This window comes from Hemicordylus capensis, chromosome 9 (assembly GCF_027244095.1).
Source record: "Hemicordylus capensis ecotype Gifberg chromosome 9, rHemCap1.1.pri, whole genome shotgun sequence".
In the NCBI taxonomy this organism is placed as follows: Eukaryota; Metazoa; Chordata; class Lepidosauria; order Squamata; family Cordylidae; genus Hemicordylus; species Hemicordylus capensis.
The window spans coordinates 7930699-7956831 of record NC_069665.1 but is presented as its reverse complement, the minus strand read 5'-3'; the positions used below and the strand labels follow the sequence as shown (position 1 = coordinate 7956831).

The following is a 26133-nucleotide window of genomic DNA, read 5'->3' as shown; positions in this document are numbered from 1 at the left end:
AAATCAGGAGGTGGTTTTAAATTCAGAGTCCTGTTCATTTTGAGTAAATGCAGGTATAAGTATATTTAACCTCTACTTTCTAAGAGGATGGTCTTAAGTTCAGAGTTTTCTTCTATTTGGAAAAATAAGGTATTGTATTTATTATTTATTTTTATGTGTATACCACTTTGAGAGCTTTTGTTGAAAAGCACTATACAAATATTTGCAGTGGTGCTCTTAGAAGGCAAGGTTACAATATTTGGGACTGTTTGATTTGGAAGGAAGGCGCATAAGACACGGGCATGATTGAGGCTTATAGAATAATGCAGGGTGTGGAGAAGGTAGGTAGAGGCTTTTCTTCAGCCTTATGCGTGCTTGCATGCAGAAAGTTCCAAGTTCCCTCCCTGGCATCTCCAGATAGGGCTGGGAGAGACTCCTGCCTGTAACCTTTGTAAAACTGCTGCCAGTTGGTGTTAATACTGAGCTAATGGACCAAGGTAGGGTTGCCATGTGCCCCGGAATTCAGGGTAGCCCCTGATGATTTGATTTTGGCTCCTCCATGATTTTGGCTCCTCCATCCGGCTGCTAAGTTCCACACGGATTTATACAGATTTCAAATGCGCTGCCACTATTGCCCGGATTTTACTCTGGATCCGATCACATAGTAGGGCAGAGAAGGAAGGGAAAGTATACAAGTCTGTCAAATCAATAAATAAACGCAAAGTAGTTGCTGCATAATAATTTGCATAGTACCATAATATGCAAATTAGGCCACCCAGATTTGGGAAGCTGGAATATGGCAACCCTAGACCATGGGTATGACTCCATATAAGGTAGCTTCCAATGATGTTGTATGAGTGTACAAACACGTCTTCACACTCTTACATGCTTTTGTGTGAATGACTAGACCTGTGGTCATTCTCAAAGGTACAAGGCCCTGAAATGAAGAGTACAGAGAGAAAGTGGACTGTGTTATTGTGTTCAACATAACGTGTGGATAATTGTACCTGTGGACATTGTACCACAATTGTGCAAGTATTCAATAAAATAAGGCAGTTCTTCTGAGCATAAACTGGGTAGGACATCCTACCCAGCTTCAAGGCTACATGCATTCTGGATTTTTGGTCATCTTTCAGCAAAAATCTAGGTAGAAGGGGGAAGTGATCATGTTTTTTAATTGTAAACCGCCCTGAGCCAGCTCAGAAGGGCGGTATAAAAATCGAATAAATAAATAATGGGGGAGGCAGGCCCAGGCTCCATTGTCGCAGTCCTAAAGGTAAAATGTGCTGTCGAGTAGATTCCAATTCCTGGTGCCCACAGAGCCCTATGGTTGTCTTTGGTAGAATAGAGGGGTTGATCATGGCCTCCTCCCACGCAGTACGAGATGATGGCTTTCAGCATCTTCCTATATCACTGCTGCCCGCTATAGTACCAGTGGGGATTCGAACCAGCAACCTTCTGCTTGTTAGTCAAGCATTTCCCCACTGCGCCACTGAAGGTGGCTTATCTAGCACTTATACGCAGCACATTAGGGACATAGGAAGCTGCCTTATACTGAGTCAAGCCATTGGATCATCTAGCTCACTATTATCTGGATCAGGGCTTCTGAGCCTGTAGTACTCCAAATGTTGCTGAACTACAACTCCCATTAACCGCAGCTACAATTTGTTGTAGCCAGGGATGATGGGCATTGTACTTCAGCAACATCTGGAGTACCACAAGTTAGAAACTCCTGGTCTATGGACTGGCAGCTGCTCTCCAAGGATACAGGCAAGTAGGAATCGCTCTCAGCCCTACCTGGAGATGCCAAGGAGTGAACCTGGGTCTGCCTGCATGTAAGCTTGCGGATGCTTTTCCTCTAAGCTATGACCCCATCACCTAAAGCAGGGGTGGGCAAACTTGGCCCGCAAAGCCGTTGTTGAAACGCAACCAGCACCCTCCCCAGCCACAATGGGGAGTTGCGAGGATGATGGGAATTGTAGTTCAAGAACAGCTGGAGCGCCGAGTTTGCCCACGCCCTCCCCCCCGGCCACCCACCACTTTCTCCCTCACCCCACCCCGCACTGGGGCCAAATAAGAAGCCTCTCTGCACCTGACATTTGGCCGAGCAGGTGGGCCAGAGAGGGAGGCCGCACTGCCCTCTCCGCTGCCTGCTCAGCTGTTCACCTGGACAGCAGTTTCTTTCCCCCGACCTGCCCATCCCCGCCACTATCGGGCAGCTGTTCATGAACTCTCGTGAGAGCTGCCATACATGGGATTAGCGACAGGTAGATCTTACACGAATCATAGCCATTGTCCACACGTATACAGATGTCCACGCGTAGCCACCCACCCCAAAGCAAACCAAGCCAGACCTTGCTTAGCAAAGCAGCTAAGTTTCAGGTTTGCTACCACATGACCAGCTCTCCTCACCATTATTGAGGGTGGTGGAAATGCCTGCTCTTGAATCAGCCTAATGTCTGAACAGGGCTTTCGTGTCCCAAAAATGCTCATAATCTAAATTCCACTGCATGTACGGAGCAGGGCTGGCAGAAAGCACTCAAGAGGCAGCAGGGAAGGCAATTTACAATTTGTTCTGTAAAGAAGGAGCTGTATACTAGTTTCTTCGGAATGCTAATGTGTCTTTCTGCTCAAAGGCACTGGCTGCAAATGGCTTTGCCGTCTTCTATTCTTGTGTTTTGAGCAAACATTTCGCTTTGCATCAAAAGCTGAATTTGTGTTTTATCCGTCCAATGGCTATACTTTATACAGTAGTTGCAGCATGCTGCTGCTGTAAGCAAGGAAGCTGCCATATACCGAGTCAGACCATTGGAGATACTGCCAGGGAGGGAACTTAGAATCTTTCTGCGTGCAAAGCAGATGCTCCAGAGAATGAACTAGAATGAATAACACGGAATGCCCACTGAAAAGCCCTGGTTCCTTCCAAAGGGTCATAGGAATGCATGGAATTTCCAAATGGCCATTTGGAAATTCCATGCATTCCTATGACCCTTTGGAAGGAGAAACATAGGAAGTTGCCTTACACAGAGTCAGACCATTGGTCCATCTAGCTCAGTGTTATCAACCCAGACAGGCAGCAGCATCTCCAAGGTTACAGGCAGGGGTCTCTCTCAGCGCTGTCATGCAAGCATGCAGATGCTCTTCCCAAAGCAGCCCCATCCCACCAAGGGGAATCTCACACATGCAGTCCCCCATTAAAATACAAACCAGACCAGACCCTGCTTAGCAAAGGGGACAATTCAAGCTTGCTACCACAAGATCAGCTCTCCTCCCTGTGTCACCCTGATTCATCTAGGATGGAAAGCAATGTCTCCTGTTTCATTCTGCTGTGTCAACATTAAAACTCTGTGTGCAATAACTGAGGTTCAGCTTTGATGAATCAAAATGTGTTCAGGGCATTACCATTGTCATGGCAAGTGAGACTAGGTCTTTTGCCAAATCAATAGTGCAACTGGCGACACTGGAAGTAAGCTTTTGAGTTATACAGATTTTTTTTTCAGTTCAAGTGGACAAAGTAATAATCCAATAGTCCAACAACATGTTCTGGCTAGTGCTAATTTTGATGTTTCTAACCATCTTCAAGAGAAGCATGATCTGCAAAGGAGAACTGAGACAACCTGTTAGACTTTACAAACACTGAAAGTTTCCTCCTTCTCAACCCTATCTTTGAAGGAATTCCAGTTTTCAATAGATTTTATCTGCATTTAGTAATCTGATCATAGCCAATTCAGGAAGTGGCAGTGAGTGGAGGAGGAGCAGCAGGTATGCACCTGCTCTCCTGTTTTAAAGGTGCCAGGTGGTGCCAATTCAAATTGTGATTCATGCACATCCCTACTGGCTAGTGAGCTAAGCCTAAATCTGTGGGTCCCTGGATACATTCACACACAACCATGTACAAGCATACAGATTTGTACAACATAAAATCCAAACAGGACTACTAGTTTTATTGGCTAAAACAGATGGTCAGGCAGTATGCACCATTCTCCATGGCCTATATGGGATGGATATGGTGGGATACCAATCTACAGAAAATCAGACAGCTTCACAATGGCAACTGTTTATATGCTTGCAATTCTATTTATCCCAAGATTCTTAGGCTGGACTCCCAAGACTGTGGCTGTACTACCTTTTTGCTCAGGTCCTTGACTCGAAAGTAGAAAACATCACCAGAAATGAAAATTCATATTATTCCAGGCATTATTTAGATGCTAGTTATTTTGGTTTTTTCCTTTTGATAAAGGCTGCTTAGCAACTGGCTCCATGCCTGGGAGTGGAGCCCGTTTGCGAGCTGCCGTTTCTATTTTCTGGACAAGGTCAACGTCCCACCGGTGAGTCACAAAACTGATCACGGTCCCAGGAAAGTTACTCCCCACGCGGCCAACTCGCCCCACCCGGTGCAGGTAGTCGTGCAACGTTGGCGGAAAGTCATAGTTGACCACTAACTCCACCCGCGTGGTGTCCAGTCCTCGGGAGGTGATGTCAGTGCAAACCAGGATGTCACACTGCCCCTTTTGGAAGCTGTCAAAGATGCCGGCCCTCATGGCCGCAGGCATCTGCCCCTGCAGGCGCAGGTGCTTCACGCGGTGGTCGTCCAAAATGTAACCCAGCCAGTTGACCGTGCTAGCGCTGTTGCAGAACACGAGCAGCGCGCCGGAGGAGGGACCGCGGTCTTTGATGAGCTGCAGCAGCTCCGAGGCTTTGTCGCTGCCTTTCAGGCGCAGAAATTTCTGCTCCACGTGAGGCTGAAGGCGGTGCAGGCTGTGGCTGGTCAGGACGCTGAAGCCGCCCAGGTCGGTGACCTTGCCCAGCAGCTCCCGCAGCCCCTTCGGGAGGGTGGCTCCCATGGCCACCAGCTGCATTCGGGGGCCCAGGGTGTCATTTGCTTCGGCGGCCTTGGCTGCCAGCGGGGCACGCTGGAGAATGTCTCCCACCAGGTCGATGAAACTGGGGTCCAGCAAGGTGTCGACCTCATCCAGCACCAAGCAGAGCAGCTTCTCCAAGGTCAGCATCCGCCTCCTCAAGGCCTTGCACAGCACCCCCGGCGTGGCCACCAGGAGGTCGGGCGGCCCGGCCTGGCACTGCCTCTTCACGCTGCCGATGCCCCGGCCTCCGCCCACCTCTCTCACCTGCAAGCCCAGGAGGGCGGCCAGGCGGGCGGCCACGCTCCGCACCTGCCCGGCCAGCTCGCGGGAAGGCACCACCACCAGAGAGCGCGGGGAGGCCCGGCCAGTCTGCCCAAGGGGGCAGCCCTGGCCATGTCGGAGCCCCTGGAGCAGGGGCAGCAGGTAGGCCAGGGTCTTGCCGCTGCCGGTCTCGGCGGCGCAGAGGGCGCTCGACCCGGCCAGCAGGGTGGGGATGGTGCGCTTCTGCACGGGGGTGGGCTGGGAGATGCCCAGGGCCTCCTGGAGGGCCGAGGCCAGCTGCGGCTCCACGCCCAGCTGCGCGAAGGAGGAGGGAGAGGAGGCGTCGGGGAGCTCCCGCTCCTGGGGCGGCTCCTGCCGCCTCCGCTCCAGCAGGAAGTAGTCCCCGCGGGACTGGCGGTTCTTCCAGCCGGTGGACACCAGGCGCGGCAGCTCCCAGCGCCCCACCGTCTGCCGCGCGGCCTGGTTCAGCTCCGGCCGCCGGCTCCGCAGCATCAGCCTCCCGCCGCGGGCCAGGTGGGTGGTCGGGGCCAAGGGTCTGCGGCGCGGCTCCTCCAGCCGCCGCTGCCAGGCGCGGGGCAGCCGCACCACCTCCAGCCCGGAGCCCGAGCACAGGAGCCGGCGCTGCCAAGCCAGCGCCCGCCGACGCGGGGGGAGAGGAAGCCGGTTAGCCACCCAGGCCCCGAACGCTGCCAGCGCCATTGCAGCGCCGGGAGAGAGACACAGGGAAGGCGGCGTCGCACGCCGATGACGCAACAAGGCCGCGCGGCGAGGCGGGTGGCGCTTTTCTAGAGAGAGCGTCGGCCGCGGCGCCGGGACGGGCGCCTAGACTCTCACTGCATGCTCCCTCCTCCGGGTTCCTTTCCGACGCTTCGTTGTCTTCGACGTTTTTTCAAGTGCATTTATTTGTCAAGTAGCCAGAGATGCAATTTATTGTGGCTAAGGGTCCTGGGAGTTGTAGTCCAATAGTTTCCGGAGAGACGGCGCTGGCAACCCCGGCTGCTGCCTGTCTTTATGGTCGGGGTGTGATGACGTACCACGGAAAAGCTCCACGCTTCGTGAGGGGAAAGGACGGACTGCGCCTGCGCAGCTGAAACGGGAGGAGGGGGTGTGGTGGTGGTGGTGTGCTTTGCGCCTGCGCCGAGAGAGTGAGCGCTTGCGGCTTGAGTCTCTTATCCAGGTGGGTCTTTTCCCTCTTCTGTGGATCTTCTCGGGGACGTCTGGGGGAGGCGATGTTGGTGCCCCTCTTGCTCTGTCTTGGTTTCCCCCTTTTCTAAAATCCCTTTCCCCAAGGAGTTGGAGGTAGCCTGTGTGGGTTCCCCCTCCCCACTTTCCTCCCCACACCAGCCCTGCGAGGTAGGCTTGGGAGTGAGTGAAGGAGTGCGAGTGGTTTGAGGTTGCCCAGCCCCCTTCCTCACTGAGTGAGGATTTGAACCCAGGTGCCTCTCCCCCACCCCCATTAAATCCTTGTAGCAGCCTCATGAGATAGGTGAAGGATCCTCTGCTTTGCACGAAGAGGAGAAGAGAGCCAGCGTGGTGTAGTGGTTAGAGTGCTGGACTAGGACCGGGGAGACCCGGGTTCAAATCCCCATTCAGCCATAAAACTAGCTGGGTGACTCTGGGCCAGTCACTTCTCTCTCAGCCTAGCCTACTTCACAGGGTTGTTGTGAAAGAGAAACTCAAGTATGTAGTACACCGCCCTGGGCTTCTTGGAGGAAGAGCGGGATATAAATGCAAACAATAAATAATAATAATAATAAATTGCATGCAGGAGGTCCCAGGTTCAGTCCCTGGCAACATCTCCCCGTAGGACTGGGAAAGACCCCTGTCTGAAAATTTGGCAAGCCGCTGCCCATCTGTGCAGACACTACTGAGCTGGATGGACCAAGGGTCTGTCTCAGCATAAGGCAGCTTCCTATGTTCCTGTGGTCTCAGTCAGTGTAAAGTGGCTTCATGTGATCATAAGAATGCACCATGGGGAGGGGAGCTGGTCTAGTGGTAAGGCAAAATAAAGTGTGCCGTCCAGTTGGTGTTGATTCCTGGTGACCACAGAGCCCTTGTCTTTGGTAGAACACAGGAGGGGTTTCCCATTGCCATCTCCCGCACAGTACGAGATGATGCCTTTCAGCATCTTCCTATATCACTGCTTCCTGATAGAAGTGTTTCCCATAGCCCGGGAAACATACCAGCAGGGATTCGAACTGGCAACCTCTGGCTTGCTATTCAAGCCATTTCCCCGCTGTGCCATTAGGTGGCACTTGTTATGTATTACCCAGGTGTGTAGATTGTGGGGGGGGGGGGGGAGTCTTGGATAGAAGTGTGGATTTTAACAGTGGGATGTAGAACAATGAATCTGATGTACATACGTAGAAACGTCTGTTCTTTGTTGCAGTTCCCTCTTTCTGTGTTCTAATTTATGCAATAAAAGAAAAGGTCTGGAGAGAAGTTTTGTAGCAGATCCACCAGCATATTGCATCACCATTATATCAACTAATTCAAACATTTGGTTTTAAATAATATGACTGTGCATGGATGAGACAATAATATGTTAGAAAGTGTTTAGATTAATTGCTTGAAGATAACTTGCAAGCGAAATAAGTGTCAATATTTTCATTTCTGATTTTTGTTTGTTTGTTTTCAGATTTCCAGGCCAGAAAGACGTTATGACCGTGAACACAACATCACTCTGTTTCAGAAACAAAGCCATTTTGGCTCCCATGGTGCGAGTTGGAACCCTTCCAATGAGGTTGCTGGCTTTAGATTGTGGTGCTGACATTGTATACTGTGAGGTATGCTGGATAAGTCACTAGGGCAAGAGAAAATTTTAACGTTTTCCTCAAATCATTTTCATTGTCTGGAAAAACCCCAGGTGTTTGGTTACCTAGGAATCTAACACTTACAGTTGGTAGCTAGAAATCTGAATCCACTGATGCTGAGAAATGTTCGAGATGGTTGGCCATATGTTTATTTTGTTTTGGAGAAGCTTAGCTTTTCCCCCTGCTCTTTAGCAGAATCCCACCCCCTTTAGATGAGTTATTGTTTACGGAACCAGGAGCTTTGCAGAGAAGACTCTCCTTTCTCATCTCACTTGGTTGGACTATTGAACATGTCAGATGTGCAGGTCAACAGAAAGTCAATATATTTGCAATGTTTTGCTGACAATTTATTTATTGTTGTTTATTGTTTGCTGACAATTTACCATAGTTAAGGATATTTTTATTTATTTATTACATTTATACCCCGCTTTTCGTCCAAGGAACTCAGAGCAGTCTCCATGCTTATTTTTATCCTCACAACAACCCTGTGAGGTAGGTTAGGCTGAGAGATACATGGCTGGCCCAGAGTCACCCAGTGAGTTTCGTGGTTGAATAGGGACTCAAACTCAGGTCTTCCTGGTCCTTGTCCAACACTCTAACCACTATGCTATGCTCTTAACTGTGGTAAAGAGGGGAGTGGGGAAATTCTGTCTCTTAGCCTGTGTGTGTGCATCTGCACATGTATGTTTCCTTCTGTTGAATGAGGATGCCTTTGTGTAAACCAGGCCTGCTCAACTTAGGCCCCCCAGCTGTTTTTGGACTACAACTCCCACAATCGCTAGCCACAGTGGCCAATAGCCAGGGATTATGTGAGTTGTAGGCCAACATCTGCAGGAGGGCCGAAGTTGAACAGGCCTGGACCAATACAGCTTTTTAACCAACACTCTTGGTCTGATGCATTTTTGCCATTTTTATCTTTCTTCTTTAGGAGCTGATTGACATAAAGATGCTTCAGTGCAAGAGAATTGTAAATGGCAAGTATCTGTTTATAGATTAGATGGCTTGAGTGAAAATAAGAAAATGTTATAGTTGCTGAATTGTTTTCTTAAAATTATTTCATTCATATTACTGATAGCTCCACACTGCTTTTTTAATTTAGCGGAAGGCCCTGTAAAACAAATAAAAGAACGTATTTGTAAAAACTGGGAGGAAAACAAAGATGACAAAATAAAATGGTGGTCAGTCTCCAGATGTAGGAACCCCATGCTATGTTGTGAATATTACAGGATAAATTCGAATTCCTTTGACTAACACTTTCAAAACAATTGCTTTCTATTGCAAATGTATTAGATTCAGTGGACCATTTCCATGAACAATTCCTTGCACAAGTGCTGAAAATGTCCTTGCTTTAAACTATTTATTTTATGTGACAATTTTCATCCCTCCTTTATTGTTAGATAATGATGACTTTAATCGAGGACATAGCTAAACATTCAAACTAAATAAGTCCATAAATAAATGTATGCATGGCCTGTTTTATTCCAAAGGACGTTGGGACTTTGAGCTGGTCAGGTTTGCTGCTAAGCAGAAGTAGCCATGTAGACCCATTAGGGAAAAAGCCCAAAACTTCCTGGAGCCTCAACAACTAGTGAACAAGATCTTAAACAAGCGTTCGGGTTCTTGTTGGTCCTTTATCCCTTGGTGCAGCCTCAAATCTGTTTTGCAGCTTGCATGGCCTGTTCTTAAATCTACATGATTCCTCCTGCACTCCATCTTACAAACAGCTACAAACTGCAATCTTTGAGGCCCAACGGTTGATCTCTGTCTCCCCCCTCTCTGACCCCCGTATCTTTGCTTAGAATCCAGCCTAAAGCAGCTTGCTCCCTGTTTTGTGACATTGTGATTCGTCTGAATATAGCTCATACTCTGCAGTGCCTTTAGGATTGCTACTTTGTATTTTAAATATCATTCATTTTGAGATCTAACTGAGTCAATAACGTATCTTCTTACCGTGAAAAGATTTGATATAAACTCTGAGAGTGTATCACCTCGCACTGGTGGGGGGAATATTTTAACATTGAGACCTTGAATACAGATGCCTCTTGTGTGATGGTGTATATAAGGTTCTGATTCCCTTCTCTGTGTTGTAGAAGTGCTTGGCACAGTGGACTTTGTTGCTCCTAATGAGAGGGTTGTGTTCAGGACCTGTGAGCGGGAAAAGAACAGTGTTGTCTTTCAGATGGTAAGAGATGACTCAAACTTGGCTCCCTGCTCACAGGGTTGGTGGTATTATTATTATTCATTCGATTTCTATACCGCCCTTCCAAAAATGGCTCAGGGTGGTTTACATAGAGAAATAAATAAATAAGATGGCTCCCTGTCCCCAAAGGGTTCCCAATCTAAAAAGAAACATAAGACAGACACCAGCAAGTCACTGGAGGTACTGTGCTGGGAGTGGATAGGGCCAGTTACTGTCCCCCTGCTAAATAAAGAGAATCACCACGTTAAAAAGGTGCCTCTTTGCCAAGTTAGCAGGGGTCTATCTAGCTCAGTATTGTCTTCACAGACTGGCAGCGGCTTCTCCAAGGTTGCAGGCAGGAGTCTCTCTCAGCCCTATCTTGGAGATGCTGCCAGGGAGGGAACTTGGAACCTTCTGCTCTTCCCAGAGTAGCTCCATCCCCTGAAGGGAATACGTTAGAGTGCTCCCACTTCTGGTTCCTACTTCTGGTGGTAGCAAGCATGAGTTGTCCCCTTTACTAAGCAGGGTCCACCCTTGTTTGCATTTGAATGAGAGACTACATGTGAGAGCACTGTAAGATATTCCCCTTAGGGGATGGGGCCGTTCTGGGAAGAGCGTCCACTTGTTTGCATGCAGAAAGTTCCAAATGCCCTCCCTGACAGCATCCCTGGCTGAGAGAGACTCCTGCCTGCAACCTTGGAGAAGCCGCTGCCAGTCTGTGTTGACAATACTGAGCTAGATGAACCAATGGTCTGACTCAGTAGAAGGCAGCTTCCTATGTTCCTAAGGTTCATAAATCAACTAATAGACATCGTGGCCCAGTTCAGGGTTCTGCACGGTGCCCCAAACACTCTGGCTTACCATCCCCACTCCACCCCTTCTCTGTATCCAATTCCAGTTTCATAACCTGCCTTGTTGTCAGATGTAGGTACAAGCGGAGATTTGCTGGGTTTGAAAATCGCGGTGACGTCATAGGAACACAGAAAGCTGCCATATACTGAGTCAGACCATAGGTCTATCTAGCTCATTATTGTCTACACAGACTGGCAGCAGCTTCTCCATCAAACACCTTCCTTCCCTTGCACGTTAAGGGAGGGGAGGAGAGCTGGTCTTGTGGTAGTGAGCATGAATTGTCCCCTTTGCTAAGCAGGACCTGCCTTGCTTTGCATTTGGATGGGTGACTACATGTGAGTGCTGTGAGAGATTCCCCTTAGGGGATGGGTCCCTAGTTCAGTGGCAAAGCATCTGCTTGCATGCAGAAGGTCCCAGGTTCAATCCCTGGCAGCATCTCCAGGTAGGGCTGAGAGAGACTCCTGCCTGCAACCTTGGAGAAGCTGCTGCCAGTCAGTGTAGACAGTAAGGAGTGAGATGGACCAGTCGTCTGACTCGGTGTAAGACAACTTCCTGTGTTCCGAATGGGAGCAAAGTGAATGTGAATCTGAGGCCAAGGGCCGGGAACATCGCATGGAGCTATGTCCCATCCTGGTTTTGCATGATGTTGGGGCCCTGTAGGAAGAACAGGAACATCTGTCACTAACCATTCATTGCTCCAAAGGCTCCAGCCTCATTGCCACTCATTGTCACTACTCCCTCTCAGATATTATTTATTTTTTATTTATTTATGTGATTTATTTGATTTGTATACAACCCTTCCAAAATGGCTCAGTATTGCTTTGAAATGTTTCAGTGAACTGAATCTCCTCCCATCCATTTCTGCAGTCTCCACTGTAATGTATCCCAAAGAGAACAATCTGTGGAATTCCATTTTCAGAATTAGGCCTTTTGGGTTCCAAAACCGGGGCATAGTTTTTCTGTGTTTATTTTAACCTCCTGGCTAGAAGTATCTCATTGTCGTCTTCCCCCCCACCCCTTCTCTGGTCTTCAGGGAACAGCAGATGCTGAGAGAGCCCTGGCAGTAGCCAAGCTTGTGTGAGTATCTGTCAAACTTTATCTTTTGATACCCCTTCGCCACCCCCCACCCCACCACATTAGGTCTCCAGATGCTGTTGGACTACAACTCCCATCATCCCCAGCTGATGGGAGTTGTAGTTCAACCACATCTGGGAACCAGAGGTTGAGAACCTGTGAGTTAGCCCAAATCTTGCAAATCAATCCACACAAATTAGTAGTTTGCACATATTTGTGTGCTTATCTTCCTGCACATATACTTTTCACACACCAGGAGCAAAATTCTCCTCCTCTTACCAGCCTTAAACACCATGTGTGGCAAAGGGCTTTCCCACCTCACTCCTTGCTCTAGACCCCTGCCCCTCAAACACCAGTCCTGTGTGTGATATGGTCTGGGGTCCTGCCGATGGAAGGGGAAGTTGATGGAAATCGTGTGTCGTTTCTGTGCTCCCCTTGCACAAGGAGAGGAGAGCTGGTCTTGTGGTAGCAAGCATGACTTGTCCCCATAGCTAAGCAGGGCCTGCCCTAGTTGCATCTGAATGGGAGACCTGCTGTGTGAGCGCTGTAAGATATTCCCCTCAGGGGATGGAGCTGCTCTGGGAAGAGCAGAAGGTTCCAAGTTCCCTCCCTGGCAGCATCTCCAAGATAGGGCTGAGAGAGATTCCTGCCTGCAACCTTGGAGAAGCCGCTGCCAGTCTGTGAAGACAATACTGAGCTAGATAGACCAATGGTCTGACTCAGTATATGGCAGCTTCCTAAGTAGAAATGTTCCATCGAACCCTACTCTAGATCCAACCCTGCCCCCTTTTCCCCGTCTTGAATTGGTTATTTGTTTTAATTCCTGGAGGAGGGAATATTTAAGAAAAACTAGGCTTCTGTTATTCTTGGTGAAAGCAAGATGACCAAATGGGTCTGGGAGTGATTGCTGTGCTACATACAGAATGCACAGGGTCCAAAATATACAGTGGAAAATATAAATGGGAGGGGGGCGGGACTCTTTGCTCTTGACGTTCTGTAGACCCTGTGAAGGAGGCGGCAGCAGCAGCAGCGAAAGCCTTTAACAGCACATCCTGCAGTCAGTCAGTCCATTTTTTATTCCAGTCACTGACCAGAAGCCTTGTCACACCCAACAGAACGTAATTGACAATCTTCCCCAGCTGAGAGCTCGTTCCTCCCTTCTGGATGAGCAGAAGTCCGGCCTCCTAGTCCCAGTCCATGCAGTGCCGCTTGGCAACACCACTTCCAGGAAGGGGCCGCCGTTTCCCCTGGCTTGCTCCAGATCCTATAAGGAGGCGGCAGCCATGAGGGGAACCCCAGAGAGCTGGGGAGACATTTTAATGTTCCCCCTGCTAGTGCTTCTCTTAGTTGCTGCACTGTTGGGAGGCTGGCAGTTGCTTTCTGTTCTGCTCTTGCAGTTTTTTTAATCTGTCGTGAGCTGTCTTGATCATTTAATCAAAAAGGGACATAGGAAGTGGCCTCCTGTTGAGTCCAGCCATTCCTCCATCTAGCTCAATACTGTCTGCACTGACTGGCAGCAGCTCTCTGAGGTTCCAGGCAGGAGTCTCTCCCAGCCCTACCTGGAGATTGAACCTGGGACCTTCTGCATGCAGAGCAGATGCTCTACCACTGAGCTGCAGCCTCATCAGGCAGCGCTCACAATGTAGTCACCCATCCAAATACAAACCAAGGTGAACCCTGCTTAGCGAGTGGACAGTTCGTGCTCACTACCGCCAGACCAGCTTAATCCCATAGGAGGGATATGCATATTTTAAATAAATACATAACCTGCCTATTCATGGTCTCGGGGTCACATTTCTGATTTTCCATTTGTCTTTTCAGAGAGAATGACGTAGCGGGGATTGATATCAACATGGGATGCCCCAAAGAATATTCCACTAAGGCAGGTTGAACTGTATCCATCTTCCCACTCCTCCCCCTCCCCTCCTGACCTACTTGAAGGGTCAGACCAGAGATCTGTGTAAGCCAGTACTGTCTACTCCAGGGGTTCTCAAACTGGGGTCCCCAGACATTTTTGGACTACAACTCCCTTTATTCCTTGCCACAGTGGCATTCAGGGGATGATGGGAGTTGTAGCCCAACAACCCCTGGGGGCTCCGATTTGAGAACCCTTGGTCTACACACTGACAGTAGCTCTCCAAGGTTTCAGGTACTTCTGCTTGCTTCCAGTCCAACGAGGGGACAGGGTGGCAGAGAGGTATGCTGCCACCCCACTGGGCTGGCTTACAATGGAGCGCTGGTGGTGGGAGAAGCGGAGGGAGGGGTGTGCCCCCCCGCCCTTAAAGTACACCCCCCCCATCTCCGCCTTCAAACCGGTAGAACTGCTGGTCGTTCGAACCAGTTTGGAGGCCCGTAAAAGGCCTGTGACCCAGTTCCATGCACATCCCTATCATGGACTAGGAAATGTATACTGTATTTACCTGAATCCAAGACTAGTGTCCCCCCCCCCCCGCCCCAAGTTTTTTGATACTAGAAATTGGGAGGTTGTAGTTGTTAGATTGTGTTGTTACAGCATGGTGTAGTGGTTAGAGTGCTGGACTAGAACCGGGGAGACCCGAGTTCAAATCCCCATTCAGCCATGAAACTAGCTGGGTGACTCTGGGCCAGTCACTTCTCTCTCAGCCTAACCTATTTCACAGGGTTGTTGTGAAAGAGAAACTCAAGAATGTAGTACACCGCTCTGGGTTCCTTGGAGGAAGAGCGGGATATAAATGTAATAGTAGTAGTAGTAGTAGTAGTAGTAATAATCATCGACATAGCAATACCAGGGGATAGCAGAATAGAAGAAAAAGAAATAGAAAAAATCACCAAATACAAAGATCTACAAATGGAAATTGAAAGGCTGTGGCAGAAGAAGACCCAAATAATCCCAGTGGTCATTGGCGCCCTGGGTGCAGTTCCAAAAGACCTTGAAGAGCACCTCAACACCATCGGGGCCACAGAAATCACCATCAGCCAATTACAAAAAGCAGCTTTACTGGGAACAGCCTATATTTTGCAACGATATCTATAATAACCAACAGTATTGATGATAAAATTCGGCCATCCCAGGTCCTTGGGAAGGACTCGATGTCTGGATAGAACAAACCAGTCAATAACACCTGTCTGACTGTGTAAACAAGAAATAATAATAAAAATAATAAATTCATAGCCCTGTCCCTTTTGAGTAAGTGCAGGTATAACCTGTATTTAACCACTACTTTTTAAGAGGCTCATCTTAAATTCAGAGTCCCCTTTGGTTTGGATAAACATAGCCCATGTTTTTGAACAAAACTTTCTGTCAGGCGTGTTAGAACAAGAGAAGCATTTGTTGCGCAGAAGCAAATGTTACCTTCCAGTAAGATTTGGGATGCTCCCAAGATTTCTAGGTGCCTGTGGCTAAGCAATTCTTCTTGAAGGTAGCCTTTTGTAATGTTTTCTGTGCTGCTGAGATAAAGACTGTTTTGAGTTGGTGGCTTTCCCTCTCTTTCTGCATTTCCCCAGGGAGGTATGGGAGCAGCACTCCTGTCTGAACCTGACAAAATAGAATCGGTAAGTAATCTCCGTGTGGGGATTTACTTCCCCCTGCTTATAATTTTGTTCCATTTGGAGGGACCGGATGTTGGGCGGAGATGCTAGGATATGTCTCTATAGATAGGAGAATTTCGTGGCGGGAACTGAGAAGCTATAAGGGAAGGTGGTATAGTTGCCTAAAAACTATTCTAGCTCCTTTAAGAAGATAGGAAGCTGCCTTATACTGAGTCAGACCCTTGGTCCATCTAGCTCAGGATTGTCTACACTGACTGGCAGCAGCTTCTCCAAGGTTTCAGGCAGGAGTCTCTCCCAGCCCTACCTAGAGATGCTGCCAGGGATTTGACCATAGACTCTACGCTGAGCTACAGCCCCGTCCCCCGAGGAGAATATCTTGCAGCACTCTGCTGTGGACACCCTTCCCAATTCAAACCAAGGCAGACCCTGCTTAGTAAAGGGAACGATCCATGCTTTCCCAGCTGACAGGGCTTGGGTGGGTGTAATGACAGTGCCACTAGCCTGTGGCTGAAAGCCAGATGGGTTAATAATTTTTTAAAAAGCCATAGCCATCGTGAATGAGTGGGCCACCTTGGCCTCGAGGCCCCGTCGGAACAAGCTGTAGGCGCGAATCTCTCCCAGCTGCAGCACATTTTGAGGTGCTTCAGCACCTGAAGCCGCAGGGGTGTGTTGGCAGGCTCACGGTGTCCTCTCGCGATTCAGTCCCCCGGCCAGATGTTCTACCCTGCCCTGCCACCGCTTTCGTTCTGAGGGTTGGTTCCTGATGCCGTGCAGCGGAGGCAGGATTGGGACGCTGGTGTTCGCCCTGCTGCCTACCATGCCTGAGCTGGCTGGGCTTGACCCACAGGGCAGCAGGTGTGGGGGTCCTCCAGGCTGCCAGGACTTGGGTGGGGAGGGGTGGTCTTCACTGTGTGCCGGGGGGTTTTTTTTGGTTGCCATGGCAACCACTAGCCCGTTAAAATGGCCCCCACTGTGGCCTTGGTGTTTCCAGACACAGTTCAAGGTACTTGTCATCTTCTGTAAAGCTTAAGGCCTGGATACTTCAGGGACCTCCTCTCCCCAAATGAAGCTGTCCATCTCCTAAGATCACTTGGAGGTGCTCTTCTGCAGCCTCTGTCATTTCTGGAAGCTCAGTTGTGGGTAATATGCGGGGCTTTTCTGTCACGCTGTTCATGTGGAACTCCCTGCTACATGACATCCCGACGGGCCTGACTCTTTCTGTTTTCCATAGAACCATTAGGATATTTCCCTTGCGACTACTGCTTGGCCTAGTCTCTGTCTCCTTGCTGGGTTTATCATCTCTGGTTTTTCTTGCGTAGTTGTTCTTACATGCTGCTTAATCTTTTTATTGATTGATTTAATTTTGAATTGTCAGCAGCCTTGGAGAAGGAAGGTGGCATGCACATATTTCTGTTTTTGTGCTGGTATTGAAAAAAAGAATAAGCCGCTCCAGAAATGGGAAGGGGCTGTAACAAGAGGCATACCACGAGAACGTGGGGTTGAATTCTAACCAAGGTTCAGAGTGTGAGTGTGTCTTGTCTTCCTACAAAAGGCTAGAGGTGCTGCTTTCCTCTCTTGGCATGTACAATTACCGTAGTTCTTGCAAGTTGTCCAGATAGTGGGTTCCCTGTATTCCAGGTTGATCAATGCAGTGTGCAACCAGTTTGTGCTCGGAAATTTTGATTCCTCAGGATTTCCAAGCATGGATTGGCCAGCAGGCTGACTAGATATCGAAGCATTCACAAGAGCACGGTCTTGTTCACATGATCAGCTACTTAAGACACCCTCAGGGCTGAGGTTCTCAAACTTGGTTCCCCGTGTGGTGTTGGACCACAACTCCCATCATCATGCTGGGCACTTGAGTTTGAGAACCCTTGCCTTAATGCAATTTGGCCATTGTGGCTGGGGAGGATGGGAGTTGTAGTCCAACAACATCTGGGGACCCAAGTTTACAAACCTCTATTCATATAATTTTAACTCCTGCCGTATTTCTCACGGAGTGGTGTGGGTTTTCTGGATACTCTGAACTGGAAGATTTCCCAGTGTCTAAAATTGATGGGGATCTAGTCTAGCATGTATATTTGACTTATATTTAGTAAACAAAATTTTAAAAAGAAACATAGGCCAGGTTAGTTTTACATGCTGCATAAATACCTCAGATTTTCTTACAGCCAAAAGTAGTTGAACAGAATTATTGATTAGAAATCGAAAGATTAATCATGTGCCTGTTTAAAGTAACCCACGGGGGTGTTCAATTGTATTCCAAGCCTTTCTTAGAAATGGCTTTTTGTTAGACTGTTTTTAAATATTCCAGAACATCACGCATTTTCACACCATGCATAATCCACTTGTGGAATTCTCTGCCACGAGATGTGGTGACAGCCAACAACCTGGATGGCTTTAAGAGGGGTTTGGGTAACTTAATGGAGGAGAGGTCTATCAATGGCTACTAGTCAGAGGGCTATAGGCCACCTCCAGCCTCAGAGGCAGGATTTCGCTGAGTACCAGTTGCAGGGGAGTAACAGCAGGAGAGAGGGCATGCCCTCACCTCTTGGACTTGTGGACTTCTCAGCGGCATCTGGTGGGCCACTGTGCAAAACAGGATGCTGGAATAGATGGGCCTTGGGCCTGATCCAGCAGGGCTGTTCTTATGTTCTTTTGAACATAGTTTGAGCAATACATGAGGTATGGTACTGAATGGTCATGTTTTCAGTACCATACCTCATGTATTGCTCAAATTTTAGGGGATAAATTGAGACACTGAAAACCATTAACATTTTTGCTCACCCAGAGAGCGGCAGCTTTAAAGGGATCACACTTACCCTGATCTCTGCCCATTCATCCAAAGATGATAAGAGGTTCTCCGGGTGCAATGCCCATTCTCACCTTTTGCTGAACATGCAGAGGATTAGTGGGCAAAGGCAGTGAATAGGTAGGGGTCAGGGTGGGGCCAGTGGCCACGATCCTCTCCCCCCCCACACACACACGTTGATTGAATATGAGGTGAGGTTTCTAGTTACCTGGAAAAAGTGAAGTACAAGTTTGAAACTGCCCCCTTTGACTGGCATGCTATCAATTAATTATGTTACTATTTACATTGCATTTTTTACATCTGGGACACTTTCCACCCTCGGAACTACCGAGTAAGCAATTGAAATGGGCAGGATCAGGAGTTTGGGGGCTTACTGGTAATAGCGGTCATGGTATTTCAAGACGTGCCGCATGCGTTTGGCTTCAACCATGCTTGCTGTCTCCCTTTCTTTAGATTCTGACAACACTCGTCAAAGGGATTTGTAAGCCGGTGACCTGCAAGATCCGGATCTTAGCATCAGTAAGAACAAACTGTGATGTTCAGCTGTCTGATTCGAGCAGAGAGAATAGTCGCTAGTGATTAAAAAAAACTTGAGCTGAACAGCAGAGAGCAAAAGAAAGCTACCAGCCTGACTGGCTATGACAAGGCAGTCAGCTGTGGAGATTTTAAACAAATCCCATTCATTTATTATTAGTATAGTAGTACTAGTAACTTTAAGCCCGTTAAATTAACGGGCGCTAGTAGACCGCTATTGCGTCCCGCATCTTGCCCTTCCCCCTCCCCCTCTTGCCCTTCCCCTTCCCCCTGCCCCACTCCCTCTTGCCCCTCCACCCTGCCCCACTCCCTCTTAAGTAAATAACGGGTGCTAGGAGGGGGCGGGGGGAGTTGGTCTAAGGGGGCGTGTGCGAGACAGAGAGAGAGAGAGGCAGAAGCAGAGAGAGGCCCTCCCAAAGGAGAGGCGGTGTGGGGAGGAAGGAGCGGGACCTGCCGGACTTGCTGAAGTCCCTGCTTGGCCAGGAGGCTGATTCGCAGGGCCGGTGGCTCTTCCAACCTAACCCACCTCGAAGGGCAGTTGCGAGATTATGACCCTACAACAATACATTATAGGCCATTTACGGGCCCTGCTTCTCCACGCACTGGAAAACAGACAAACCCGCCCGCTGCCCGGAACTGGCAAAGGGATCCCCCTTCCAAGTTCCCCTTTTCCAGCACTCCCTGCATTGCGATGGTTACCCCACCTTGCGTCGGCATTCGTCGCCATTGCCGCCTCCACCCGCTACCTGCCTGTCTAGACGGGGAAGGGGTGAGGAGGGAGATTCTCGTTTTCTGCCTCTCACTCGCTGCGTGAAGGCTGCGCTGGAGGGTGAAGTGAAGGAGACAACTTGCCCGCGCGCAAGGCCCCTCCCCTCCCCAGAGCCAGAGCTCCCGCCACCGCTGGCCTCCCCTTTCCGGGCCAGGCAGGCCGCCGAGGCCCTCCTGGCCAGGTGAATCACCTGCTCTGGCTGAGGCCGCGGCTCCGCTGCCGCCGCCTCGGCCATTCTGGGTTCTCTAGCCGAGGCCACAGCTCCGCCACCGCCTCGACCGCAACGTGTTCTCTGGCCGAGGCCGCGGCTCTGCCACCACTGAGGCCAGCTGCTCTCCGCCACCGCCGCCGCCTCTGTTTTTTTCGGCAGGCGGGCCAGACCCGCCGCCGCCTCTCCTCTCCCCGCGGCCGGGCTGGACCCGCCGCTGCCGCCTCTGCCCTCCCCGTGGCCGCCTCTGGCCTTTCCACGGCTGGCCCGGCCAACATGGCTGTCTGGTGCCGGCGGTCGTGTCTCCCTCGGCTGTTCTGGGCATGCGCGGCGCGCATGCCCAGAACAGCCGAGGGAGACACGGACGCAGACACCAGCCTTACAGACATGGACGGACACGCCAGGCACTTTATTATATAGGATTAGTATTATTTTTTAGAGTGCATCTTTTGATGCAGCTGGCCAGGCCTAGCCAATGCCTGTGCAAATGAGCCGATTAGTTAGGAACAGTGCAATACTGCTAGAAGAGAGAAACCTGAAATCACCCCTTTGGTTCTGTGAACAGATGTCCTCCTCAACAGCGTTCCCTCTAATCTTTTTTCATCTGTGCACAGCATGGGTTTGGTTCTGGGTGGCAGGATCAAGGCAGTGTGTATGCACCTGCATTCAGAATGGGACCTTCCCTGATTCAACCTGCGTGGGAGCTAAAATGAACTGAGCGGACATCCTAAAGCCTGTGTGCACACACGCGAATACGGATATTTATATGATGCTTTTCAACAAAAGTTCCCACAGTGGTTTACATAGATAAAAATAAAATAGCTCCCTGTACCCAAAGGGCTCACAATCAGGGAAAACAAAAATACAAGACAGACACCAGCAACAGCCACTGGAGGGATGCTGTGCTGGGGATGGATGGGGCCAGTTGCTCTCCCCCTGCTAAATAAAGGGAATCACCACTTTAAAAAGGTGCCTCTTTGCTCAGTTAGTGGCCAGGGGCAGAGACTGTAAATGGCTAACTGTAGTAGCCAACTTGGGTTGCAGTTCTGATTTTCCTTTTTCTTTCCCTCCCCACTTTTAGAATGAAGAAACGATAAGTCTAGTAAAGAAGATTGAGAAAACTGGAGTTGCTGCCATTGCAGTTCATGGGAGGTAATGCATCCATCTTTCTGGGGCAGGCATGGAATTTTGGTTAGCCCTTCTTGAATGTAGCCCTGCATCGTGAGTATCCTTGTCTGTGCTAAGAGGAATGCTTTGTGCTGGTCATCTTACATCTGTTTTGTTTCCTCTCTGGCTCTCGGCCTTGCAAAGGAAGAAAGAGGAGAGGCCTCAGCATTCTGTCCATTGTGATGTGATCAAAGCCATCTCTGAGGCAGTCTCTGTTCCGGTAATAGCCAAGTAAGTGGGCTTCTCGTTCGACGCATCTGTATCTAGTGCCTCTTTTGCATGGGCTAATTGCTTGCACTTGTTTGGATTCTGGTCTGTTGTCCTGTTTCTGCTTTGATGTTTTATTGATTAGAGTTCAAGTGATTCTTGCTGCTCGTTGCATCTCTTGCTTTTAAAAAAATACTTTGTCGTGTTTCTGTTTTGGGATTTGTACGTTGTTGTGGGTTACCTTTGGGAAGAAGAGTGGGGCATGACATTTAAGAAATGGATACAGCGAAAGCATGAATCCGGAGTCATTGGAACAATGCAAATCAGGGTGGCGGGGGTTGTTGGGTTCCCGGTGGGTGTAAAAAGTCCTGGAAATGGGGGTTAAAGGCCCTGGAGATGTGGGGGGAAGTGGTTTACCATGCATCCCCAGCAATCCAATATTAAAAAATTGGCCCCAATATTTAAAAATTGGCTGAAAATAGCGAGTTTTTGTTTTGCAAAAGGAGCCATTTTGAGGCTCCCAATCTCAAAATGGTGGCCGGGAAATGACCTCCGAGGCCACCCCCAACCTGCTGATACACAAGGTTAAACTACCCACCCACCCCATTTTTCCCCACGTAAATGGAGGTCGGATGTCAATTACCCGACCGCGGATACGCGAAACCGCAGATACGGAGTCCGTGATTAACAAGGTTCTCCGGAAATAGTAAGAAGTGGGATGTTAAGAGAAACAGCCCAAGGCAGGTAGCTGAAAGGTCCATGAAAGAAAAATGGCATTGCGATGGCAGCCAGGGTCAGATGTTGTTGATGTCCACTCCTGGTATGTTCAGCTCCTGTGGCCTTTGGCAACATCTGGGATTCCCTGCTGCAGGGGACATGGACTAGGACTAAGTGTCAGTGCTGAAATAAACTCAAATTCTGCACCCATGTTGTCTAAATGCAGCACCAAGAAGACTTGAATTCTGTGACCAACATCTATTATGCAGAGCTGAAGAATTTCCGCTTAGTTTGCACAGCCCTGAGTCTTGTGGAAGGGTAAAGATTTATGTGAGGCACTGGAGCATAGGAAGTGGCCTTATACTGAGTCAGACGCTTGGTCCATCTAACTTAGTGCTGTCTACACTGACTGGCAGCAGCTCTCCAGGATTTCGGGCAGGAGTCTTTCCCAGCCCTACCTGGAGATGCTGCCAGGGATTGAAGCTGGGACCTTCTACATCGCAAAGCGGATGCTCCACCTCCTAGGGCAGGGGCTCTCAACCATGGGTCCTGTGATGTTTTGGGACTATACCTCCCAGTGGCCTTTGGTCATTATGACTGAGGATGATGGGAGTTGTAGTCCAAAAAACATCTCGACCCAAGTTGACAACCCCTGCCCTAGGTCGTTCACTCAAACACTATCAAGCCTATCTGTGAAACCATAAGGTCTAGAAACTGGCTGGTGCTTGTGTTTCCTTAAAAACTAAGATCCTCAAGAAGTTGAATTCGAAACCTTCTGCACTGCTGTGGAATTGCAGTCCACCTCAGATTCTGGCTGAGGTGGTGTTGACTGCTTCTGAAATATCCCTGATATGAGCTTTGTTCTGGCTTGGACCCTCAGGCATGAATCAGAACTGCTTGTGCAAGTCTTTTGGCTGCCTTGATGACCAAGTTCTTTAATCGTCCTGGCTGATAAGAGCCTCTGAACGCCAGGGGTGGCTTGTTAGCAAAGTGTTTCCTGCTAACAACAGTTTAGCTCTTGGCTTGCCAAGAACAGCACATAACAAAACAGCACAAAACAGCACATAACAAAATGCCCCTGCCAACTGAGCAAAAAGACACTTTTAAAGTGGAAGCTTGCTTATATTTACCAGAGGGATAGTAGATTTCCCTATTCAGCATAGCACCCCTCCAGTGACTTGTTGGATTGGGAGGCCTTTTGGGAGAAGGAATCATCTTGTCATTTCTTTTGTTCTCTGTAAGTTGTTTTGGGGACTGTTGGTTGAAAAACAGTATATACATACAGGCAAACCTCGTTACTCGCATGGGTTTTGTTCCTCACTTACTACCGTGAGTAACGAGGCATTATGCCTATGGAGAAAGGGGGGTTCGGTTCTGGAATGGACCAAAAAGGTGGAAAAAAGTGGAAAAACAGCAAAAGAAAAAAAGGTGAGAATAATTGAAACTGTTTACTATACTGTGCTCCCATGTGCTAAGGAATGCCCCCCCCCCTCTGCTGAATGCCCCCCAAACTGAAAAATAGCTGGGAAAATGTTTGTGGGGTTTTTTTGTTTGGTTTTTTTGTTTGTTTGTCTGTTTTTTGAAGAAATGAGCCACAAAATGGCTCCTCCTGACAAAATGGCAGCCAGAAGGGACCTCCGTGGTCACTTCTGGCCCTCTAGGAACCGTGGATACGTGGGTTTTAACCCTTTTGTATCCATGAATAAGGAAGCCGAGTGTCAATTAGAATACGTTAAACCACAGATATAGAGTCTGCATCTAATGAGGTTTGCCTGCGTCATCATCATCAACAAAAAGCAATTTAAGCACTGAGCACATAATGTAGCAGCGCAGCAGGAGGCGGGAACTTTCAGTGCTGCAGCTATTTGGATGTCAGCCAGTTTGGTTTTAGAAATGGAAATTTTTCTATGGGAAAATAAAAACATGGGGAACTTTTCCACCCCGCATCTCTGGGCTCTGCTTTCAGCAGCTCTGCAATCCATGTGATTTGTTGTTGTTGTTGAGTTTCTTTTCTGTATGGTTACAAACAAAGCAACTTGTAAGATAAAAGCAACATCTACAATTCAATAAAAGCACAATTAAAACACAAACACGGCACCTTCCTACGCAGCTTTTACTGATACTCAGAACCCATCCTGTCTTCTGCACGTTGTCTTTTCTCAGTGCTGATGACCACAATGCTGTTGTTCTTTCAGCGGAGGCTCTTACGACTTCATTAAGGAATATTCTGACATTGAGGTCTTCCGGCAAGCGACAGCAGCGTCTTCTGTAATGGTCGCTCGCGCTGCCATGTGGAACCCCTCTGTCTTCAGGAAAGAAGGTCCATGGGCCCTGAAGGATGTCGTGCAGGAATATCTCAAATATGTATGACTTGGGATTCTTGGCGTTGGTATTCCAAATGATCTTGGGCAGTAACAATGGTTGCAATAACCTAACATCCGTGTAAGGCAGGGCTTCTCAAACCTTGGTCCTCCGATGTTGTTGAACATTGAACTCCCGTCATCCTTCAGCCCTTGTGGCTGGGGATAATGGGACATCTGGAGACCCAGTTTTGAGAACTCCGATGTAAAGGGTGGGTGTGCGCACATGTGTATATGTGCATTTCATTGTTCCAGATTTAATGGGCACAGACCTTAGATATTCTATACAGTCGTTCAGGTTTTTTATCCAGTGTAAAGTGGGCAACTTTATGTGTATCGCCTAGAGTCATTTGGGTGAGACAGTATAAAAATTTGCTTATTTATTAATTAAGCTTCTCTCTGTTTGTCTGTCTGTCATATTTCTATACCACCTAATATAGAGATCTCTAGGTGGCGGACAAAGTTAAAAACATAGCAAATATAAAAACAATATAAAACTCTCTTTATCTGTTTTATGAATTTTATCTGTCTCAGTAAGTAAAAAGATTAAAATTTAAACTTCAGTTAAAAGCCTGGGAAAACAGGAACATCTTGAGGGTCTTCCTAAAAACAAGCAGAGAAGAAGATGCTCTTATTTCAACAGGGAGTATATTCCAGAGCCAAATTGTATCTGGAATGGAAAGAGTTAGAAACTGACCTTTCTTGGACACAAGTTCTTGGGATGCCGTTTGTGTCTCTCTCTCTCTCTCAAGCTGGCTTCAGAAATGGAGGTCTGATCAAGCCCTGTTTTTTGGATTGCACTTCTCTGACTATTAGGTTATAGGCAGCCTAAGAATTTCAGACCAAGAATATAAAGAAATACGTTTGCATGGCATGACTAGAAGCAAATGCCTGAAATACTTGAATTGATTTCAGACTCTTTTCTTCACTGTAACCATACTTCTTCCATCATTTCTTCTCTCTTCCTCAGGCAGTGAGATACGATAACCATTACAGCAACACCAAATACTGTTTGTGCCAGATGTTAAGGGAACAGTTAGAAAATGCACAAGGCAAGAAGCTGCATGCCACGCAATCCATGCAAGAAATCTGGTAGGCGGGGTTCTTATTTTTCATTAACATCCCTTGGTAAGGCTCCTGATGTTTGGGATTTGGAATATTCCTCATTACAGACACCAAAGTGACGGTATTCAAATGGTTATTGCACTATTATGAAGCATGTTCCAAATCCTGTGAAGGCATGGAAACGGATTTCTGCTCTGCTTACCTTTTTGTTGGAAAGCTATACTTGACTCCCTCCTGAAAGACAGAGGCTAGCATCATAACGAATGGAGCACTTGCGTAACGAACATAGTTGTAGTCATGCAACAAGATTGCATTGATGCGCTAAAAACCAGCAATTTGCAGAACTGCTCTCTTCTGCGGAACTTCCCCTTAAAAACTGCTGGGGTTGGGCAGTATAAAAATATAATACTGTAACTTTGGGGAGAAAGGCTACATTGGCGTAAAAGCTGCGGGAAAAGGCTGGAAAATTGCAGAAACGTGGCATGGCTGTAAATGCCAGTTAGTGGGGGACGTTGTGCATTATTTTTTCGGTTGTGTTGAACAGTTAACATTTTACTACAGCTTGATCCTCAATTCTAGTGTAAACGCTGCATTGGCATGAACGCCACAGGTGGCAGTAAACTTATAACGTACCCGCTGCAGCCTTTCTGCCCCAAATGACGGATAAATGAAAATGTAAAAAATGAGCCGTGCTACAGGCTGTGCAATATCAGGCGCAACTGTGT

At 48.4% G+C, this 26133-nt stretch overlaps 2 protein-coding genes across 3 annotated transcripts in view; one reads left to right on the top strand and one right to left on the bottom strand.

Moving 5' to 3' along the window:
- Positions 1-3902: 3902 nt before the first annotated feature.
- Positions 3903-6142, bottom strand: DDX28 (DEAD-box helicase 28). The gene has a single exon (XM_053271300.1). It carries the CDS (start codon positions 5820-5822, stop codon positions 4188-4190), a length of 1635 nt encoding a protein of 544 aa, XP_053127275.1. The 5' UTR covers positions 5823-6142; the 3' UTR covers positions 3903-4187.
- The window catches only part of DUS2 (dihydrouridine synthase 2), a 29813-nt gene continuing 9654 nt past the window's right edge, over positions 5975-26133 (top strand). The window contains exons 1-12 of one of the 2 annotated variants that reach the window (XM_053271301.1): positions 5975-6300; positions 7762-7909; positions 8865-8910; positions 10027-10118; positions 12001-12044; positions 13863-13927; positions 15529-15572; positions 18835-18900; positions 20974-21044; positions 21204-21290; positions 24179-24347; positions 25314-25435. In XM_053271301.1, coding sequence (XP_053127276.1) covers positions 7784-7909; positions 8865-8910; positions 10027-10118; positions 12001-12044; positions 13863-13927; positions 15529-15572; positions 18835-18900; positions 20974-21044; positions 21204-21290; positions 24179-24347; positions 25314-25435 — 932 coding nt within the window. In that variant the 5' untranslated portion in view covers positions 5975-6300; positions 7762-7783. Of the gene's footprint in view, positions 6301-6330; positions 6477-7761; positions 7910-8864; positions 8911-10026; positions 10119-12000; positions 12045-13862; positions 13928-15528; positions 15573-18834; positions 18901-20973; positions 21045-21203; positions 21291-24178; positions 24348-25313; positions 25436-26133 lie in introns of those variants that run through there. The other variant, XM_053271302.1, reaches the window with a different exon arrangement.